Source organism: Lissotriton vulgaris, chromosome 5 (genome assembly GCF_964263255.1).
Source record: "Lissotriton vulgaris chromosome 5, aLisVul1.2, whole genome shotgun sequence".
Lineage (NCBI taxonomy): Eukaryota > Metazoa > Chordata > Amphibia > Caudata > Salamandridae > Lissotriton > Lissotriton vulgaris.
Genome location: NC_141693.1, coordinates 285201435 through 285221069, shown reverse-complemented (window position 1 = coordinate 285221069; position 19635 = coordinate 285201435). Strand labels below are relative to the sequence as shown.

Genomic DNA, 19635 nt, shown 5'->3' with positions numbered 1-19635 from the left:
GTTTCTCCATTGTCCATCAGGGCTCGGATGTCGTCGGTGGCGGCAATGAGGGCGGTCTCGGTGCTGTGGTTGGCTCGGAAGCCGGACTGTGAGGGGTCGAGGGATCCGTTCGTCTCGAGGAAAGCGGCCATCTGCTTGTTGACGGTCTTCTCGATGACTTTGGCTGGAAACGGGAGGAGCGAGATGGGGCGGTAATTCTTGAGGTCGGTGGGGTCCGCTGTTGGTTTCTTGAGTAGGGCGCTGAGTTCGGCGTGTTTCCAGCTCTCGGGGAAGATGGTGGTGTTGAGGGATGTGTTGATGATGTCTCGCAGGTGGGGTGCGATGACAGCGTCGGCTTTGTTGAAGACGTGGTGAGGGCAGGGGTCGGTCGGTGATCCGGAGTGGATGGAGTTCATCGTGCGGATGGTGTCTTCGGTGCTGATCGGGGTCCAGGCGTGGAGGGTGGTGGTGGGGGGTGGTTGTTCGGTCATGGTGTGCGTTGGTTGGTTGTTGATGCACGATGCACACACTATGAACACAAGATCACGTCTGTCTCTTTTTCTCCATTGCTGGACAGGGTTCTCAAGTGTCTTCTGCTGCACCTACAGAAATGGTGCAGATACTTGAGAACCCTGTCCATCAATGGAGAAAAAGAGACAGTCATATTCAAATATTCAAATATCGTGCTTTCAGTATCAATGGCAGATGCCAACATTTTAATGAGAGTATACTGATCCATTCAACAGGTACATTGTTATTGCTTGTTTTGTAGCATTATACAAACGTTTTCTTTATTAGTTAATTTACTTTGCTAGTTAAATAACCCTATTAATACAATTGTAATGCGTTACCATTCGTTAGTCTCCATATATTACCCTGGAGATAAGTTTTGTCTGGATAGCCAAGGCCCACTAGAGTTGCCATCAGCCTCCATGAGACCTACCAAGGACTCTGTTACAGTTGCAATCAAGCACTGGCAAAGCCTGTAGGCATGAATTTAATGTGCTGATACATGCAACCAAAGGCATACACAAATGTTTGCATGTGTTGTCACATTAAATCGAGAATTGCCGGTTATGCAAATGCTTGTGTATGGCTGGTACGAGCTGTCAGATCAGGTCCCATGTGTTATCCTTTGAGTGTTGACCAGTCCGCGTCCGCTGGATATTCAAAGAAAGTACAAAGTCCATGACGTCCTCATGAACAGATTCTTGGGTCAGTAGATGGGAAAGGCGGTGTGAACTTTAAAAATGATAGGTGGCCCATACAGTCAACATGATACCTTGTTAAAACTTGTTAAGGGTTCCCCTGACACAACTCTGCTTCCATGGAACAAAGGTGACGTACTGAGTACACATCTGGACTTGATATACTTTAGTCATTGGCATGCTAAAAAAAGTTAATGTGCTCTTCTCAAGGGTGTCAGGATCAAACACCAAGTGCAGCTGAAGGCCAGTGACCAATTCTTCATCGTGCTACAGAGCATGGTCAACCACAGGCAACTCTTAATCCCTCAAGGCAATTGGCACTCTCACCACCACATCCACCACAACTTCTGAAGTAATGGGCGATGTAGCAACATCCAGAACATCACTGTCCTGATAGTGTTGATGACCTGTGGATGATGACATTTGCCCAAGAAATTCATCACTGCGGGACAAAGAGGTTAGGATGTTCTGGCAGGTGCTTACACAGACAGAAATGGAGCCTGTCAGCGATGGCGAGGCCTGCTACTACCAGCAGATTCTCTCCCATAACCACGGCCCCGCTGATGATTGCTTACAAGATGTACGGCCACTGTGGTACATAATTGGACACAACCCAACCGAAAGCAGCATGCTTAAATATGCAGATATGGCAGGGTGAGCTGTGTCATGCGGAGAAATACACAAACTCAGTGTTGCAGTTGCAACATGTGCCGGTACAAAGGATGTAACTTACCCAACCTGTGAGTAAAGTTGTTCAAAACCAATTTAGGTAAAACTAGTAGAGTAGGGATGTGTGATGAAATATTATTGTGGGTTTATATGACCTTTGCCCTAATATGCATAATCACTGCTAAGCTGTTTACAATATATACAGTCATTCTTATGCACTTGATTTATAGACAAATATTGTACAATAAATAGTGCTTGTGAAATACCAGCTATTGTCTGTGCATACTGATTTCTGGGTTGTGGGCGTTGTCTAATTGTATCTGATTCCTCAATTCGGCAGAAATTCTAAATGGCGCACAGGCGAAGGAGCTTGTTTGCTTACACCAGGGTTTTTGTTACAGTACAAACCACACACAGGATAAGAGCGCTGGACCGTGTTAAATAAATATGTTTACACACAGCAGATGAGAATCAGAGGAAAGAAATATTCAGACCACACTGCCCAGTGCAGACCTTTATTAAGGGTTTTTACCTCATGATAAATGCCCATGTGGGGATGAGAATTTCCACTGATGCATCTCTACTTTTAAGTTTCCAGAATTCATTCAAAGCAACGATTAAGCATAATGTCATTGTATGTGGCTTGATAATAATGTTGCTTTCCTCTTGATGGGCTGTGCCCTTGTAGAGCTTTCTGTCTCACTCTCTCATTTCTACTCACAGCCCCAATGCGGCCAGCAGCCGAGACGGACTGGACAATGAAACGGGGACGGACTCCGTCATCAGCCATCGACGGGAGCGACACCGGCGGCGGAACCGGGACGGGCAGGATGACGGTAACTTGCAGCCCTTCTACTCAGCACACAATTGTTTACACCAGTTTCTTTCCATTGTTGAGTGGTGGGTGAGTGGGTGTTTCAATTGTGCCAGTCTGGATCTATATTGCATCCATGTTATTTGTAAATCCTAAATACAGAAGAGGTTTTTCACATGATATGCTAAACACCACAAAAAAGTCACACCAGCCCACCAAAGCCCCTGTCGAAAGACTCCTACAAGTATGAATACGCAACCAGAAGTTGTGGTTGTGCACATTTTTGTAGGATATGTGTAAGCCCCATGAACCATTCCGCCTTGTTACTGGTCCTATCTCCAGGTTCTAAAGTATTTTATTTACTTACCACAACATTGAGATGATTGACCCCTTACTGATCCATGTGTACAATATGTTGAAAAAAGATGTGAAACAGTCACACATGATCTGAGACCTTCCCTGCACCGTGCAAGATATGCTCTCAGCTTTCACATTTTACAGATGCATTAGCTGCTACTAAATCATGAAGTCAAAGAAAACATTGAATTCAACTTGTTGGTTCCATTTTAAGACTTGTTGTAAAGCTTTGGTGAGTTTGTTGGAAACAAGGAAGGCAGGGAGAGAAGTATAAACACAGATCACCAGCAGTATACTTTTCACCGACCTGTCCTTCAAAATGCAAAATTGTTCCTGGGCTCAGTTTCCAAATCTACTTTCATCATTCAACAAGTGGTGCTCAGGCGAGTTCAGTTTAGTGATAAGCATTCCCACCCCTTTCACTCAGCGCCTTGTGCACCCACCTCACACCTGAAAGCATTTTCCCTACTCCTTTCAAGTGAGGGCTCGTTCTGAATCGTGGGAGGTCTTTCCATTGACTTGTGGAATTTTACTAATCTTTGACCTTTATGTGAATATGGAGGAAAGACTGTCTGTATGTCACATGGGCAAACTTTTTAGAGCCCTTTATAGCTTTCACAGTCAATGGCTTGTCATGAAAGTTGGGTTCTATCGAGGTGTCTTCAGTAAATGGGCCCTGAACTTGCTATATTTCCGATTGGTGCGGAAAAGGCTTAGAAGCTTGCTTATGGGCGGAGTGACGGAAGTCTGCCCTAAGGCACAGTTGAAAGAAGCTTGCACCTGGGCTGAGTGAGAGAAGCATGTTTTAAGCAAAGTCAGGGAAGCTTGCAGTGAGTTATTCTGCGGAAACTCACACTTGGGCAGGTGGGTTAAGCTTGCACTAGGACAGAGTAACTAAGCTTGTTCAGGGGTAGAACTAGCGAAGCTTGCAATGGGGCAGAGTGAAAAAGCAGGTGCCTGGGCATATTGAGGGACTCATGTACTCAAGTAAATTGAGGAAAGTTTACACCAGGTTATAGTAAGGGAAGCTTACACATGCACCATGGCAGAGTTAGGGACGAGTGCACATGACCAAAGTGAGGGTATGTTGCGCCAGGCCATAGGGAAAGAATCTTGCACTTTTACTGAATGAGGTGCACGTGAGAAGAGTCAGAAAAATTGCACTAGGATAGAAGGGACGAATCTTACACAATCTCATCGACACTTGAGATTTGAGGAGGACAAAGTAAGAGAAAATTGCACCAAGGCAGTGAGTTAATTTTTTTAAGGTGATCTATGTGGGAAGCTTGCAAGGGTTATAGTGAAGGAAGTTTGCCCTTTGATAGACGAGTTAAACTTTCACCAGGACCGAATGAGACAATGGTGTCCCTAAACATAATAATGTAAGCTTGCACCTGAGCATAAGGATGGATCCTTGAACCGAGCAGAGGGAGGGGAAGCTTGCACTTGGCAAAGTGAGTGAATTAAAATGGCGTCGGGGTAAAGTGAATGCAGCTTGTTCCAGTACAGATCGAGACATTCTTTACAGTGTGACATAATTAACATATCTGGCAGTGGGGGAGATTGAGGACAGAATATTCCTGGGCAAAGTAGTTAATCCTAAAATGAGACAGAATTAGTTAAGCTTCTGACTGGTACATGAATCTTCCAATGTACAACTGCGAAGGACTCTTGAAACAGGGCCGAGTGACAGAGCCATGTGCCATGCCAAAACGAGGGAAACTTATTAGGGCACGGTGCGAAAAGCTTGTTCTGTGGTTGAGTGATACACTCGCAAGCACCTGGGCAGACTGAAGGAAGCATGCACTAGGGCAGAATGAAGGTTTCCAGTACTAGGGACATATAAGATAATATGGCATCTGCGCAAGCTGTGGTAAGCCTGCAGCAAGGCGTTGTGCCTGAAAATATAATGTTGCCATTATATTGTGGTTAAAATATTGTAACTACAAAAACATGCCTGCACATAATATTGAGAGTAAGTGTATATTTTTTGGGGGGGTATTGAAGTTTTAAATTTAGTTTCCAAAATTATTGTTGTATTTAATATAGGCATTTTTTTAATGTTATAATATTACTATTCAGAAATATATTTTTACTTACATAATTGTTGTGTGTATGGTATTTAGTTTTTTTATTTGTGCATTTCAGTTGTTTTCGGGTTATCTGTTATTTCGAGGGTGTATGTAATTTTTTTGTGTGTTCATTTTAATTAAATTATTATTTTATTATAAATGTTATTACCTTTTTAGATTTTTGTAGATTACATTTTAAATAGGTTAGAAAGCTTGTTTTTAAAAAAGGTTTCATTTAATTTGTGCTGCATAATTACGATTTTATTTTAAATAAAATAACATTGTTTAATCTATTTTTTATCAATATATTATTGTGCCCATTTATGAAAAACTACTTTGCGGTTTACACTATGAGAAACTAAACTTTTTTTTTAAATGTATAGAGTTTTGAATTAAAAGAATGTATTTGTCAAGACTGTTTTAAAATCTGAAATATGCTTTTTTAAATTACAAATAGCATTTATTTTAATGTTTGTATAAATACGTTGAAAATATTGCATTTAAGTATAAAATCATGACACGCTTATAAGGGTTAATTATAAGTATTTGATATGTTTTTACATTTTGTAATAGATATTTTGATCAAATCTGCTGTTTTTTTGAAAATACTATATTTTTGTGGTGAATATTTTGGCAATGGATATCCTTAAACTCCTACTTTTTTCCAATAAGTATTTTTGAAGCGAATAATTTTGTCATTGTAGGTATGTACTGTCTATTTTTTGTGTATGGATATTTTATGTTTGCACCACAATTTATTTTGCAGTAGATATTGTGGAATACAATCCAGTAGCAATGCTGCAGATTCTCTAGCTTTCTGCATTCACTGTGCTTTTGGTTATGTGCATTGCAGGCTACCTTTCATCGCCGGCACTGCACTTCCACGCTGACCGTGTTATCTGGCACTGGTTCGCTCAGGCCAGGTGTATTTTTGAAGTACAGTTGCTTGTTCCCCTATTTGAGGCTACTGGTAAGTAGTCTGCTGGTCATGCCTTGCGGTACATGGCCTGAAATCGAACCTCCTGGCCAAGAGAGTCCAGCTGTGTCTTCTGGACCTTCTGTGAGTACGAATAGGGAGGTGCTCTTCACATCAGAAACCCTTTGCGTGGCATCTCTTGCAACCCGCTCTCCAGAGCATGTACAGTACCAACTGATACAGAGTTACACTGAAGAGGATCTTGAAAACTGCTCTCTAAAGGGCTTCACCCCCCTTCTTCGCCTCTTTAGCAATAGTTGAAAAGCGTACATTCTGCAGAGTTAGCATTATGTTCAGTATTGGAGTACCTACGGACACACGGCAAGAGGCCAGTCGTGGACAGAGCTCAATTTACAAGGAGACTTTACTAACAGAACATAGCAATCAGGTTGGATGTTCCCTCCCTATACCTACCAATCATACAGAAGCCAGCTTGTTGACAATAAATGTATGTTCTTGGAGAATGTCTGATGTCGTGTCTGCTCCACATGGGCATCTCGGATAGTGATGCCACTGTGTCAAGTGCTGAATGTGGGTTTCCCCTCCTATATATCCCAAAAGCGCATTAATACCGTGCCGTGATGGTGGCTTGTATGCCCTTAGGCCACTGAAAAATTATGCCAGTATAGGCAGAACTATTGAACCTTTGATATACAGACCTGAGTTTTCTGTATATTTGGATATACTGCTCTCCTTGGGCCCTGGGATGGCCCACCTGCTCCATTAAGGCTGACGCAACACAGGCACAGTCCTACAGAACCATCCTATACTTACAAACCACAGACATGGAGTCAAATATAGAAGTTTGAAGTGTTTGCCTTAACCAACGGTGCCGCCTGGCCCGACTTGCACAGACCTATGTATATGGACAGGTCATAGATAATTCTATATCAAACAATTCTTGTGCAAGTGCTCACACCTATATCAGACAATTGTTATGTGGCTGCAATCTTGCCTCAGCCGCAACCCTACTCTACTGGTACTTCTCCTCCAAATAGAAATTAAGTATTCAAATAATATGTTTCCTGTCAGACTAGGGGCCCGATTACAAGTTCCTTAGTGGATGGTGCGATTTTAATCCCACCGGATATATTCTGACGAGGGCTTCAAGTGGGCTGGGTCCTGCCGGTTCTGAGCACCGGCTGGTCTAAAAAGCAAGTGCTGAGACGGGTCCCCATCGGGCTCTCCATTTTTTCCCTCACCCCCAGAGCGAAAAAAATAAATCTTAACTCTGCAGCCGTGCCACCCTTCACTGCCTTTCATGTAACCTCAAAGAGTCTCGTTATAGTTCTTTCAAACTCCACATTTCAGAAGTGAGGAATTTGCAAAATTCCATTCAATGAAGCCATAGTTGTTGCTTATTTACCTTATGCAAATAACAACCATTGACAAAGCCAATAGCCCTTGCTTGTTGTATGTGTAATGCTACTAGTTGTATTATATATCTGGATGCAGTGACAGAAGCAGCAAAATACCAGTTGGGCAGCACACTATGCTAACCACATATTTTAAATCACCTGTTTTAAGCCACGCCCTTAATTACATTGGCCACGCCCCTTTGAGAGACAGCACTCCACACCGGATGTATGACGTTACAACACAGGCTATTACAACGCCTGCCTTTACAACGCGGTTTTTACATCGCATACCTTTACAACGCATAGCGCTTAGAGGTGCTGGATAGTGAAAAGTTTAATTTTCTATTCCAACTCCAGTCCCCGTGGACACTAGGGAAGGTGTTGGATAGAAAATTAAACTTATTCCCTATCCTAGAGCGCCCCCCAGCGCAATGCGTTGTAATGGTTTGCGTTGTAATGACCGTGTTGTAATGGTAGTGCGTTGTAAAAGTTTTGTTGTAAAGGCTGTTTACCCTCACATCGTTTGTTCATCCCACTTAAAGCCCTGATACTAACACCTCAAGGATCAGAATATATTAGGTACTAAAAATAACCCCTATTACAAGTTTTGCCGACTGAGCCATAACACAGATGTGATGCTTACCGGGCCAAAGCCACCTGTCCTGGTATTTGTTTGGATTTTTTCCCCTTGTAAATTTCGACAGGTTTGAGCTGGGGAATCCTGCAGGGGTGTTTGGCTTGAAAAAGCTCGGAATTCTGGTGTGTGTGTGGTAACGGAAGTTACCAGATATACTGGTACTAACCAGGGTGCTTGCAATCGGCGGGGAGGAGCAATTTAATTTCAAATACGGGCTGACATGAAGCCAAGCTGCTTTCTGTTTGTATGTATGTGCATTTATCCTCAGCTTCTTTTCCCACATTCCTAATACCCTGGCCGGGCCCTCCCCGCCCCCATCTCCCAGGACATTGTCTGTCTTCAGGGCTGTCTGGAATGATGCCAGCCGCCGGTCTTAATTTGAGATTTACGGCCCATCATTTTAATGTGCTGTCGCGGATTAGCGAGGAGCAGCGCTGTAAGCCCCTCAGGGCACGGGAGGGGAGGGGCACAGCTGTACGAGGGCCCCGCCCCCTCATACCTCCAGAATGGAGGCCAGTGTGCAGCGTGTCACCGGCTCCAGGCTCAGCTTTAGTCTGTGATTTGCACCCAGCAGAGCAGAGAGCATCCCCCGAGGGACTCATTTAGTGATTAGTGAGAGGTTACAGACAGGAAGTGTGAAGGTGCAGGTGGCAGCCTCTTCCCTGTCCACCTCCGCGCTGGGAGCCTTTGATGGGCCCTGTTACTCACTGTAATACATTGCTACGGTGACCTTCAGAGGTCGGACTGTCCTTGGTGCCTTTTTGCAGGTAGACTACACATTCTTCAGCATAAATCAGCCTTCCTGCAGCAGCATTCCTGTGCTCCCACTAAATAATGATTTTCCTAGTTAAGGCTCCGATTATGGTCGCTCCAGAAAAGAGTACGATATTCAGTGTCATAAATAGGGAAAATTATTTTAATTGCCTTAAAACCATAATATGCCATAATAAGTGGGTTATGGTGCAGCGCAAGTCCCAGTATGTACTAGGATGTTTTTCGCTAAAAATATTTTGCAGGTTTAACCTGCCGAAATTTACTTGGGGAAAAATACAGGGGTTGCATAATTGCGATTTGTGTGGTAATATCAGTTAACATACTCATTACTATGCGCTGACCATGTTCTGGGCTTAAAAATGCGAAATTGGTAAATGTACTCTTGCTCTGGAAGTTCATGCATTAACTGGTATTGCATTATTATTGCAAATATTGTTAAGCATTTGACTCCCATGTGCAACAATTTCAGCGTAATGCCAACAAAGACTTAGGGGCCTATTATGATAATAGGCGGATCGCCACATGTCCCTGTGACACCTCCCGCAATATTAGAATAGCAAGGGGCACCTCGGCGGACGAAAAGACTGTCTGCCGCTTTTCCGCCGGTCGTATTGCCGGCGGGACGGAAAAGACAGATAATATAGTGGCGGTGCCCTATTATGATAGATGCGGAAAGAGGCCTTTCCATGGCGGTGATGCCGCCATGGAAAGGCAGGCGGTCTTTTCCCCTGGGGGCTGCAATGGGCCCCCGATGCAAAAGACCGCCTGGAGATTGGTGCTCAATCTTTGGCTTCGGTTTAGAGGTGCTTATCCTACTGCAATTCTCGCAGTCAAGATTTTGGGGTTCAGTCTAGATTATGACATGTCTCTAACCACTCAAATAGATCCAGGTGAATCTTAATGTTACTGCCACTAGGTTTTAGAGAAAATGTTCCTTCTAAGTTGAGTTTTAACGAACTGTGGGCCAAAAATCCATTCCACTCGCGGAATTTGCGGATTTTCGGCAATTTCGCGATCCGTGAATCACGCGGAATTGCCCAGAAATCTGACCCTTTATACACAAGAGACACCACACACTAGTGCTATCAAACGTCTTCCCGCCCTTACCCAACTATGATGGACAGCTCACTCAAGGGACCTCGACGCCTTTTGGCGTGGTGGCAAAGTTACAGTCACACATGGTCAGTGGAGGCAAATCTTCTGGCCCTTTACGCAGCTGCAGTGTAGGAAAAGCACTATATATTTACCCAACGAGGTAGCACTTACTGATTAGCCAGTAGAAAGTACTCCAGTTGAGTAGAGTGCAAATCGCAAAAAAATCCGCAAGTTTGCGGGAAAATCTTCAAATTTGCAGATTTTTTTGCGATATCGCATGAATTTGCGGACCGCAGATCCCCAAAATTCACCCATACTTAGTTTTAACTACCATTGTAGGTGATTGTGGCAACACCTATTGTTTGCTCTGCCAAAATATTTTCTGAACCAGTTGCTGGTGATGCACACCGCAGAACAAAAGGGGGTGGTGATGGACGGAGCATCTGAATCAATCAAACACTCACACCCAGTCAAAAGATCTGGGTTTATTCCATCATCGTTCTTTAGCCCACTCTGCCACCCCAGTTCAGACATGGCTATATGCAAATCAGTCTGACGCTGTGCCTGATGGGAACAGTCCAGCCCGAACTGCCAAGCAATGTCTTCCCTGGACCGGAAACAAGCTTCCGAGGACCGGTTTCTGGCATTCCAGCCGTCTTCAGCCCGGCTTGCTTGAATCCAGTGGCAAGGTGAGCATGGGACTCACGTCTGAGCATACCCTGCCACACTTATGGCGACCAAAAGCGGTACAAAAGGGGGTGGTGATGGACGGAGCATCTGAATCAATCAAACACTCACACCCAGTCAAGGTTTTAGAGAAAATGTTCCTGCTCAGTTCAGTTTTAACTAACTGTGGGCCAAAAATCCCTTCCGCTCGCGGAATTTGTGGATTTTCAGCAATTTCGCGATCCGGGAATCACGCGGAATTGCCCAAAAATCTGACCCTTTATACACAAGAGGCACCACACACTAGTGGTATCAAACGTCTTCCCGCCCTTACCCAACTATGATGGACAGCTCACTCAAGGAACCTCGGCGCCTTTTGGCATGGTGGCAAAGTTACAGGCACACATGGTCAGTGGAGACAAATCTTCTGGCCCTTTACGCAGCTGCAGTGTAGGAAAAGCACTATACATTTACCCAACGAGGTAGCACTTACTGATTAGCCAGTAGAAAGTACTCCAGTTGAGTAGAGTGCAAATCGCAAAAAAAATCCGCGAATTCGTGGGAAAATCTGCAAATTCGCAGATTTTTTTGCGATTTCGCGCGAATTTGCGGACCGCAGATCCGCAAAATTCACCCATACTTAGTTTTAACTACCATTGTAGGTGATTGTGGCAACACCTATTGTTTGCTCTGCCAAAATATTTTCTGAACCAGTTGCTGGTGATGCACACTGCAGAACCCTGATTGGTAACTGGCGTAAACAACAGGCCAGCACCTGGTGTCGCTTGAGGGCTCTGTATTGGTTCCCGATGGAAGCTAGAATTTAATTTAAGGCCACAAGTTCCCTCAGTTCAATTTATGATCTGTTCTTTGGCATTTCATGTCATCAGTGGGCAAAGAAAGGGCACAGATCATTTTAGTCATCACTCATGTTTTTTTTTCACTGTGTCCAGATATTTGTTTGAGTTAAACAGTTCCGGATTACAAAATAGGCAAAGTAGGCACCAGCCTGTGGGCCCCACTCCTTTTTAGAGGCCCTGCAACAATGGATCAAAATGATATTGATTTGATCTTGAAAGAATATTACAATCAAGCTTTTCTTCAATTATTTCCAAAAGATGGAAACAAATGAATTGACTCAAAGAAACGAAAACCTTACTTTAAAGACTCTACAAATAGTTGGTAAAATTAAAAACGTATTAGGAGATAATTTGGGAAGGGGCCCCGAAATTTCGACTGCCTAGGGGCATCCACAGGGTGTATTCTGGTACTGGAGTAAAAAGTAAACATTTAAAATCTTTTTTTCAAAATAGCAGAGCCACATGTCCCCAGTTCCAGCTGCATTGCTGGGGCTGGAGAGAGCAGGCCCAGACTCCCAGTCTGCCTGGGAGCGCAAGTTGCCGGCGCATAGGCCAATCCCAACGCTGCTTTCATGAAGCGCCAGTTTATCTCGACACAACTATGGGGTGCAAGTGAGCTTCGAAAACTGGATTAGGTCATGTAAAAGCAATGTCACTGCCAACATAGCATTTAGAAGATGAAATGGCAAAAATATCTGGTCAAATATTTTCACTGCACCTCTTGCCTCTCAGCCTTTTAATGTATTTTACCTTCATAAACCTTTATTAAGAGTGCCATGGACTTGGCATCATTAAGCATGCTCCCTATATAGGTGAACTCTCTCAGTATAGAGTGTACTGGATGAAGGGACTTGCTTATAACACCTGGGGAGTTCTGCAATACCTCAGAGATTTTTAGAGGTAATTTGTGCGCTGAAGACAGGCTTAAGAAACGCAGCGAGCCCGTCTGGTCGGAATAGAGCAGGATTACGACAGTGGCGGCCATTCCATTAGAGCGGAGGAACGCTGCTCCCCTACCACCAACAGCAAATAAAACGATAATAAAACAGGTTTAAACCCGTTATATTATCATTTTATTTTAATCCTCTGAACCCGCCCCCAGGACCCTGATGAGTCTTGAAGGCGGGTCCAGGGTATGACACTGCTGATGGGGGGTGGTGGGCACTCCCTTCACTGGGCATGAGGGTTTGGCCGGCCGTCTCAGGCCGGCCAAACCCTCATGAACAATGAAGCTCTCCCCAGTCCCAGCTGCATTGCTGGGGCTGGAGAGAGCAGGCACAGACTCCCAGTCTGCCTGGGAGCGCAAGTTGCCGGCGCATAGGCCAATCTCAACGCTGCTTTCATGAAGCGCCAGGATTGGCCGCAGTGCAGTCTGGGAGCCTGTATCCAGAGGAAGAACGCGATGTAGCAGGCAGCGGTGTTGTTCAGGTAAGTTTGGGTTTTTATTGTTCCCCAAAGCTGTCGACCCCACCCCCACCTCCCTCCTCCAGCCCAGCTCACCCGCCACTTTTACTGGGGACGGGCCGCTACTGGATTACGATATGACCCCTGGCATCTGGGCTCTTCTGTAGATGCACGGCTCGTCTTGTAGGTAGAATAGACACTTCAGCACCTGCACTGGCACTAGTTTCATACATTATTATCAATAATACCTACTTTCTTTATTAAAATGTGTCTTTCAGTTGTTCCTGAGCGCATTTATAGGTACGTTTGTACTTTCATTTGTACGTTTATTTCGTGCGACACTGCTTCCTGAATCTTTTGCAATATGAATGTTTCATATATTCTTACTTTTCTGGTGACAAAAAAACTAGAATCAATAATTCCATTTACTTGAGAGCTGTTTTGAAGTTGCGTTCCAAAGCGAATGGAACTTTTGATAATTTAGTCTTTTGCCCCTCCAAGCATAAACTTAAAAACCTCTGAGATTGTATTTTCTCTTCAAATCCCCTCAGTTTCCAATTCTATTTTAAATAAAACATTTGGATCTTTCAGTTCTCTCCTTTTGTTTTGAAATAACATGCACAGCCCTCTTTACGAAGGAATGGTATATTTTGGCTTTGAACCGTTGAAAAGCTCCAGCAGGGTTCTTCTAGAGTGCCTTCAAACCCCAAAGGACCCAAATAGGATAACAGAAGAATATTTTACGTGCGAGATTTAAAAAAAAAAGCGTTTCAAAGTTCAACAAGCTGTTTAATTTCCAGAACGTTCGAGAAGCTCCTCGGGTCCAAGGCCCATGATTGCACTTTGATGCTCCGAGCTGAGCCGGACAGACCGGCCAGCTGAACGGTGACCCGTCCACAATAACAGGTTTAGTCCATTAAGGGTTGGGGGGAGGGGGGAACAAAGCCTTCGCTCCTTTAAGTTCTTTCATGTTTATTGTTAACGCATCGCTGGATGTTTAAGACAGGAAGGAAGAACGTCTTTCATCCTGTGCATCAGTGGTACTTACCTCTGAGTGAAGGGGCAGCTAAATACTAGTCAACCATATTTGCTCAGCCACTGTACCCCACCCCCTTACTATAGTCGAAATACCGACTTCTAATCTCTGGTTCCTGTGAAACCGAGTACAGCATGCAGTAATGTAACTAAGGAAAACTCCTATTTAGTAATAGAATGGTATTCCCTTAGTTTAAAAGTGTCTTCTCTAGATCACCATTAGCAACGCATTTTATGCTATGCTGTTTTCTGCATTTCTCTTTTACATTATATGTATTTATGTGGCGCGCATTTTGCCATTGGGATAACCTTGCTTCGTCATCTGTGTTCCTCGTTTCGATGAGTGCATCACACCCTGGAGTGTGGGATTGTGAGTGGCAATGTGAAGACATATGATGTTTTGTTACTAATACATGTGTTTTAAGTTTGGTGAGTTTGGCCGCAAGTCAACCTAAGTTGTTTGTGGCCTAGTTTTGGACTTTGGTTTGTGGGATAACTGTACACATTATATATACTGGATGTTAAATAATTAGTTTAGTCAATTAGGATTTATGGAAAATGTATCAAGGTTGAAGATTTAATAAGTTGAATTAAATATGTAATATAAAAGATGTATAGCACACTAATCTGAGATTTGTTATGAATCTGTTATCTTCCTCATATGTGCGCGTATTTATTGGATTTGCCTGCCTCTCTGTTATTTCATTGGGGTGAATATGGACACATTCTGTTAGTAAATAAGGGGCATATTACCAACAAACTGAGAAAATTATCGATAAACGCACTTAGCGCTATTTCAGTTATCGCCGGCTATCCCTGGAATGTATCACCTGGATAGCACGTTATTAACAACGTGTTTCCCGAAGGCGATATAAATTCCAGCAATAGCGGAGAAATGTAGGAATATCGCTGGAAATCCAGCGATATTCCTGCAGCGATAGGGAAAACCTTTTAAATATCCCCTGGTGGTCGTAGTACGACAATCCACCCCCCTTAATAAAGAAAGCTAAGTCTGAAAATTATCAGACGTTAGCTTACGGTGATAACTAGGGTTAGCGCGGATTTTATTATCGCTATGTGTTTCAGGGTAAGGCTTAAATATCGCAATGTGAAGTCAGCGATATTTTACATGTTGTTATGTGTGGAAACTCCCACTTTGCATCTCATTAGTGATGCAAAGCGAGGCGTCGGTAAAAAGGCTGCAAACATGCGCTAATGCATGTTAGCACTGCCTTGTAAATAGGGTGAAAACATTTTCTCAGTTTATTTGGCTTTTAAAGCCAAAAAAGCAGAGATAAGGCCCTTGATAATATGCCCCGTGGTGACTTAAAAAATCTCATCATATTACAATGAGCACTATTCCATTCTTTATTTAATTGTTGTATATTAAATGTCCACTAGATGGCAGTACCCTGTGTGATGTACTGGGAAGAAGCCTGAGGACTTGAATGAAACGTTGCAGTGTCTTTTCAAGAATAATTTAGTAATAAAAAGATCTAGCGCCTGATGTACTAAGTCAATATCACAAATCGGTCAGTATTTTTTGCAAACCGACTGGTCAACGCATCCACCTTATACGCTTCAACTGAGGTTGAAGAACACAATGTCCATTCGGAGGGAGTTGCAAAACCTCCTGCCTCTTTATTTTGTAGTCAGGGACCCTTTTGCAACTCCCTGTGAACAGCTTCCATTGCTGGGATAAAGGTCAGTGAGTCAATGAAGGCTTCCATCTCTGCATGAGCTTTCATTGAATGTCTCTTTTTTTTAAAGTAGCCCATGTCCCTTAAATGAAGAGGGCCTGGTAGTAAAAATTAAAGGTGGCATTTAATTAATGGCATTGGGCGGGTCATACATGCCCCAACACTGCCAGTTGTCAGCGTTCATAAGGTGGACGCTGACCGCCGTCAAATGCCCCAATACCTCCTTTCAGGAGTCAGTAACAGATCCATGGTTTGCAGTTGGCGCTCGCATGACACGTAGGTGGGGGTGGGGGGGGGGGGGGGGGTTGGGGTTCGCACGGGGTTTGGTAAAAAAATAACATTTAAAAACTTAGCGGGTCCCGCGCCACCTCCGCTCCTGGCCGGGTCCCGCATTCAGCAGCAGTAACAGGAAGCATGTATATGCCCTCCCCTTCCCTCCCCTCAGCCAATCACAACACTGCAATGGCAGCATTGTGATTGGTGAGGACAGCGCCCAGCCGGGCGCCTGTAGGGAGGCCATTTTCTCTATGTAGGCTGCATGCAACCTACATAGAGAAAATGTAGAGTGCGCATGACTGGTTTGGTCGGCCGCAGAGGGCGGACCAAACAGTCAGGGCCCACAGTAGTGGGCAAGCCACTCCTCCCCGACTCGCCCCAACCAGGCATACCCTGCCTTCTTCTTTCTCGCAGCGCGAAAAGCAGAAACATAAAATAGTATTTTAAATACATTTTATGTTTCTGCTTCTCACACTGCGAGAAAGCAGCGGGGCGACGCTCCTTCGCCCTAATGGAGGAGCCGCACCTGATTTGGCTTGTGATTGCAGTTGTGGTCAGAAACAGTTGATACATTGCTTAGCAAGACCGAACGCATGAGGCGGGCTCTTGTTACGTTTCATGTGCCCAGTTACCAGTCTGGACTCCAGGGCACAAAAGAAAAGTAGCTTTATTCACACATCCGGATTGGTTCCGGAGACATCCGGTTCAATTGCAGGTTACACGCACGCACATATCTATGGGACAGCCCACCAGGAACAAACATGGCTATCGCCTGTTCATCCTGTAGTCTCAACTTTTGTAACCGTCAGCCCTACACTCCAAGTGACACCACAACATTCCATGCAACATGATACTCACAAAGGACCAGATACACATGGAACACAGGCAAGGCAAGACACAACACAGACTGCAATTACACTCCCCTTTTCCTTTGTGATTCGTTATGTGTTGTGAATTGTACTGAGTGAGTCCGAATTTGGAATGTGCATTTTTGCACATTTCAACCTGAAGTTTGAATGTTGCAAAACCTGACATTTTGAAAACTGCTAGCTTTGCACAGCAAACATAGTTTGTACATTGTGTTCTTGCTTTCATACAGACATTGGAATACGGGGTTTGTTATTATGCTGATTGAAATCCAAATTTGGAAGACAACCTTGAGAAGGTATCAGAGAAAAATGATGGGTTGTGCTAGGTGTCTGTCATAGTCTATTAGTTCAATCCACGTCATTTTTTTACGTTTATTCGCATTCGTTTGCTCAAGCCAGCGTGTGAGAGCAATCAGCCAATCACTTCAATATTCTGGGAAAGTTTATGTGGTTGAGGCTATGAATCTAAGTTTGAAGGCTCAGCCCAGCTGCAGTGCGCCCTCTTATCATTGTTAAATTAAGAAATTATTTGGAATCCATATTTGGTCCTTTGTGCTGTATACACTTGGAAATGAATTACAATGAGCTGTGTTTCTAAACCTGATGTCCAGAAGGCCCTTTCTGCGCAAACGTTAAACCGCTTCATACTCACCCTGCAGCTGGATAACATTATGACAAAGCATGATGTTTACTATCATTCCCTTAATTTGAGCCGGAGGTTTCCGGTGCTCAGCACCGTTACTTATTTGTCAACACCAGTGCTGGTGCAGTCTGCCACAAGGTGGCGCTGTGTGGCTAATTTAGAAATGAGCCACAACAACAGGCAATTATTAATTCAATATACATTAGAAATTACTATTACCTGCCACCCACGCCATTCTTGTAGCTTTGGGGGCCTGGAATAATCCAAAATGTCACACTTGTAGGAGTGTGATGGTCAGTAGTTGTGTTGTTTCTATCATTTGCAGCATTGCAATGTCGATATGTTGTGCAAGCCGCAGTGGCCTCCTGACAAGAGCCCTGGCACTTATTTTTTCTTTTTACAAATTAAGGACTGCTTCATGCCATACATGACGCTCTGCTTTCAAGAGTTCTTCCTTCCTCCTCTTGCCCTATACGGCTACCTGGCGTGGTCTATGAAATTCTTACTGTGCAATGGCGTTCATTGTTAGGAAAGGAAACAACCATGATACATTGGAACTGAACCCCACCCTGCGCTCTGGGGAAGCGACCACCCTGCAGATCAGGGGTCCTTTTCCAGCAGTATCATCATTCTCAGCTTCAGATCTATGGCGCTTTCACCCCAAGAGGACATCTTAGCAGCGGCAAGACATCATCACGGATAGATGGGAAAAGCTGGGGTTTAATCCCTGCCTGAAAGGCAACATTCGTGTTCTGTTCAGAAAAGCTTTGTTAGTGAATTTCATGCTTCGGCGGCCTCCAAAGCAAAAAGTCCCTCTTAACTTTGTGAATAACACAGATTTTATGGAGCCAGCATTTTAAAAGGCTGGTAGGGAATTATCCGAGACTTGAGATGATGGAGAGTCTTTAAACACTTTAGTAATCAGCACCTTGAACCTCAGCAAGTGCAGACATGCGAGCATCCGAGAAGTGCAAGCATGCCAAGGCTTGTTACTCACAATATCAAGGCTTTGAAGTGTTGATGGAGCTGAATAAGTGCCATATAGCAACCTGCATTAAAATAAAAGGATGTTCATTCCTTTCCCTCTGCCTTATTGCACAATTCCCAACCTATACCCTCCTTTATTATTCTCTCCCCACTCAGTGCTTTGAAGCTAGCAAAGGTGGCACTAACACTACCCTATATAAGCAGTCGGAATACATAGCGTCATGTTACCCCATTTCCCCCTTATTCTCTTCACTCCTTTTCTCCCATGCCGTCTCCTTTCCTCTTCTGTTCGGACAGCGCTCTGAAGCTGCCTAGAGGTGTACAAACAAACAACTAGATATTCCAGAAAACCAAGTGACCATCGATTCCCCAGCTGTTGCTACTTGTTCACTTGCATGCTTAACACATAGTAAAAATGTTGCTGCTGCAAATGACTGGTAGAAATTCCCGAGGCCTATTCTCTCCTTAGGTATTAGTTTTATATTTACAGTACTTTTTGCTTTCCACACATTAAGATACATATTTTCGTATTTGGCCAATTTTACATTTTCTTGACTTCTAAGGATGTCTCCATTTTGTTTCTAGAGACCTCTTTCTAGCAAGCTGTGGTCAGCTCTGCAGTGGTAAAGCTAGAGACTCGTGTGGCAGTGCTGTCCCAGATGGAACAAGCATTATCAAACCCAATAGGTTTGACTTTTTATTAGGGGAAGTGTTAGGTAATAGTTGAGTGACTGTATTGATTGATTGTATGTGACAGTTGCCTTAGAGGGGGGGGAAATCCTTTTAAAGAAACAACGTCTTGTGCTACAACAATATGGAAGCTGTAATTAGAATCCCTTGATTGAACACACTATATTAGCAGAATTAAGTTGCTTTTCAGAAGATGAAGTTTGAATTGTAAGTAGTGAACTGAAAATGCATGTACTTTATAATATTTCATAGAAGATACTTTTGACAAAGAGCATATATTCAAAATGCTTCTGTAAGAAAACCTATGTGCAGGCACATCTTTACTTATTGAACCAAAAACGACATAATTACAACAGCGTGTTATCATGACCGCAAGGTGAGACATAAACACACGTAATTGATTTGTGAATAGTACTGTGTTTATATAACAAGCTAAGGCATCCAAACAGCACGCACATCCTAAACAAAAAAAAACATAAAAAGGCAATTAAAAAGTTGTGGTGTAAACTTAGTAAATGCACCAACCAACATGCACTGGGTCTCATTTACAAAGCTTCACCTAATGT

General features: G+C 43.7%; 1 protein-coding gene across 2 annotated transcripts in view; it reads left to right on the top strand.

The window, feature by feature from the left end:
- DVL1 (dishevelled segment polarity protein 1) overlaps positions 1-19635 on the top strand; it is a 668196-nt gene that overhangs the window by 405766 nt on the left and 242795 nt on the right. For both annotated transcript variants that reach the window (XM_086921442.1, XM_086921440.1), the window contains exon 4: positions 2580-2692. In XM_086921442.1, coding sequence (XP_086777568.1) covers positions 2580-2692 — 113 coding nt within the window. The remainder of the gene's footprint in view (positions 1-2579; positions 2693-19635) is intronic.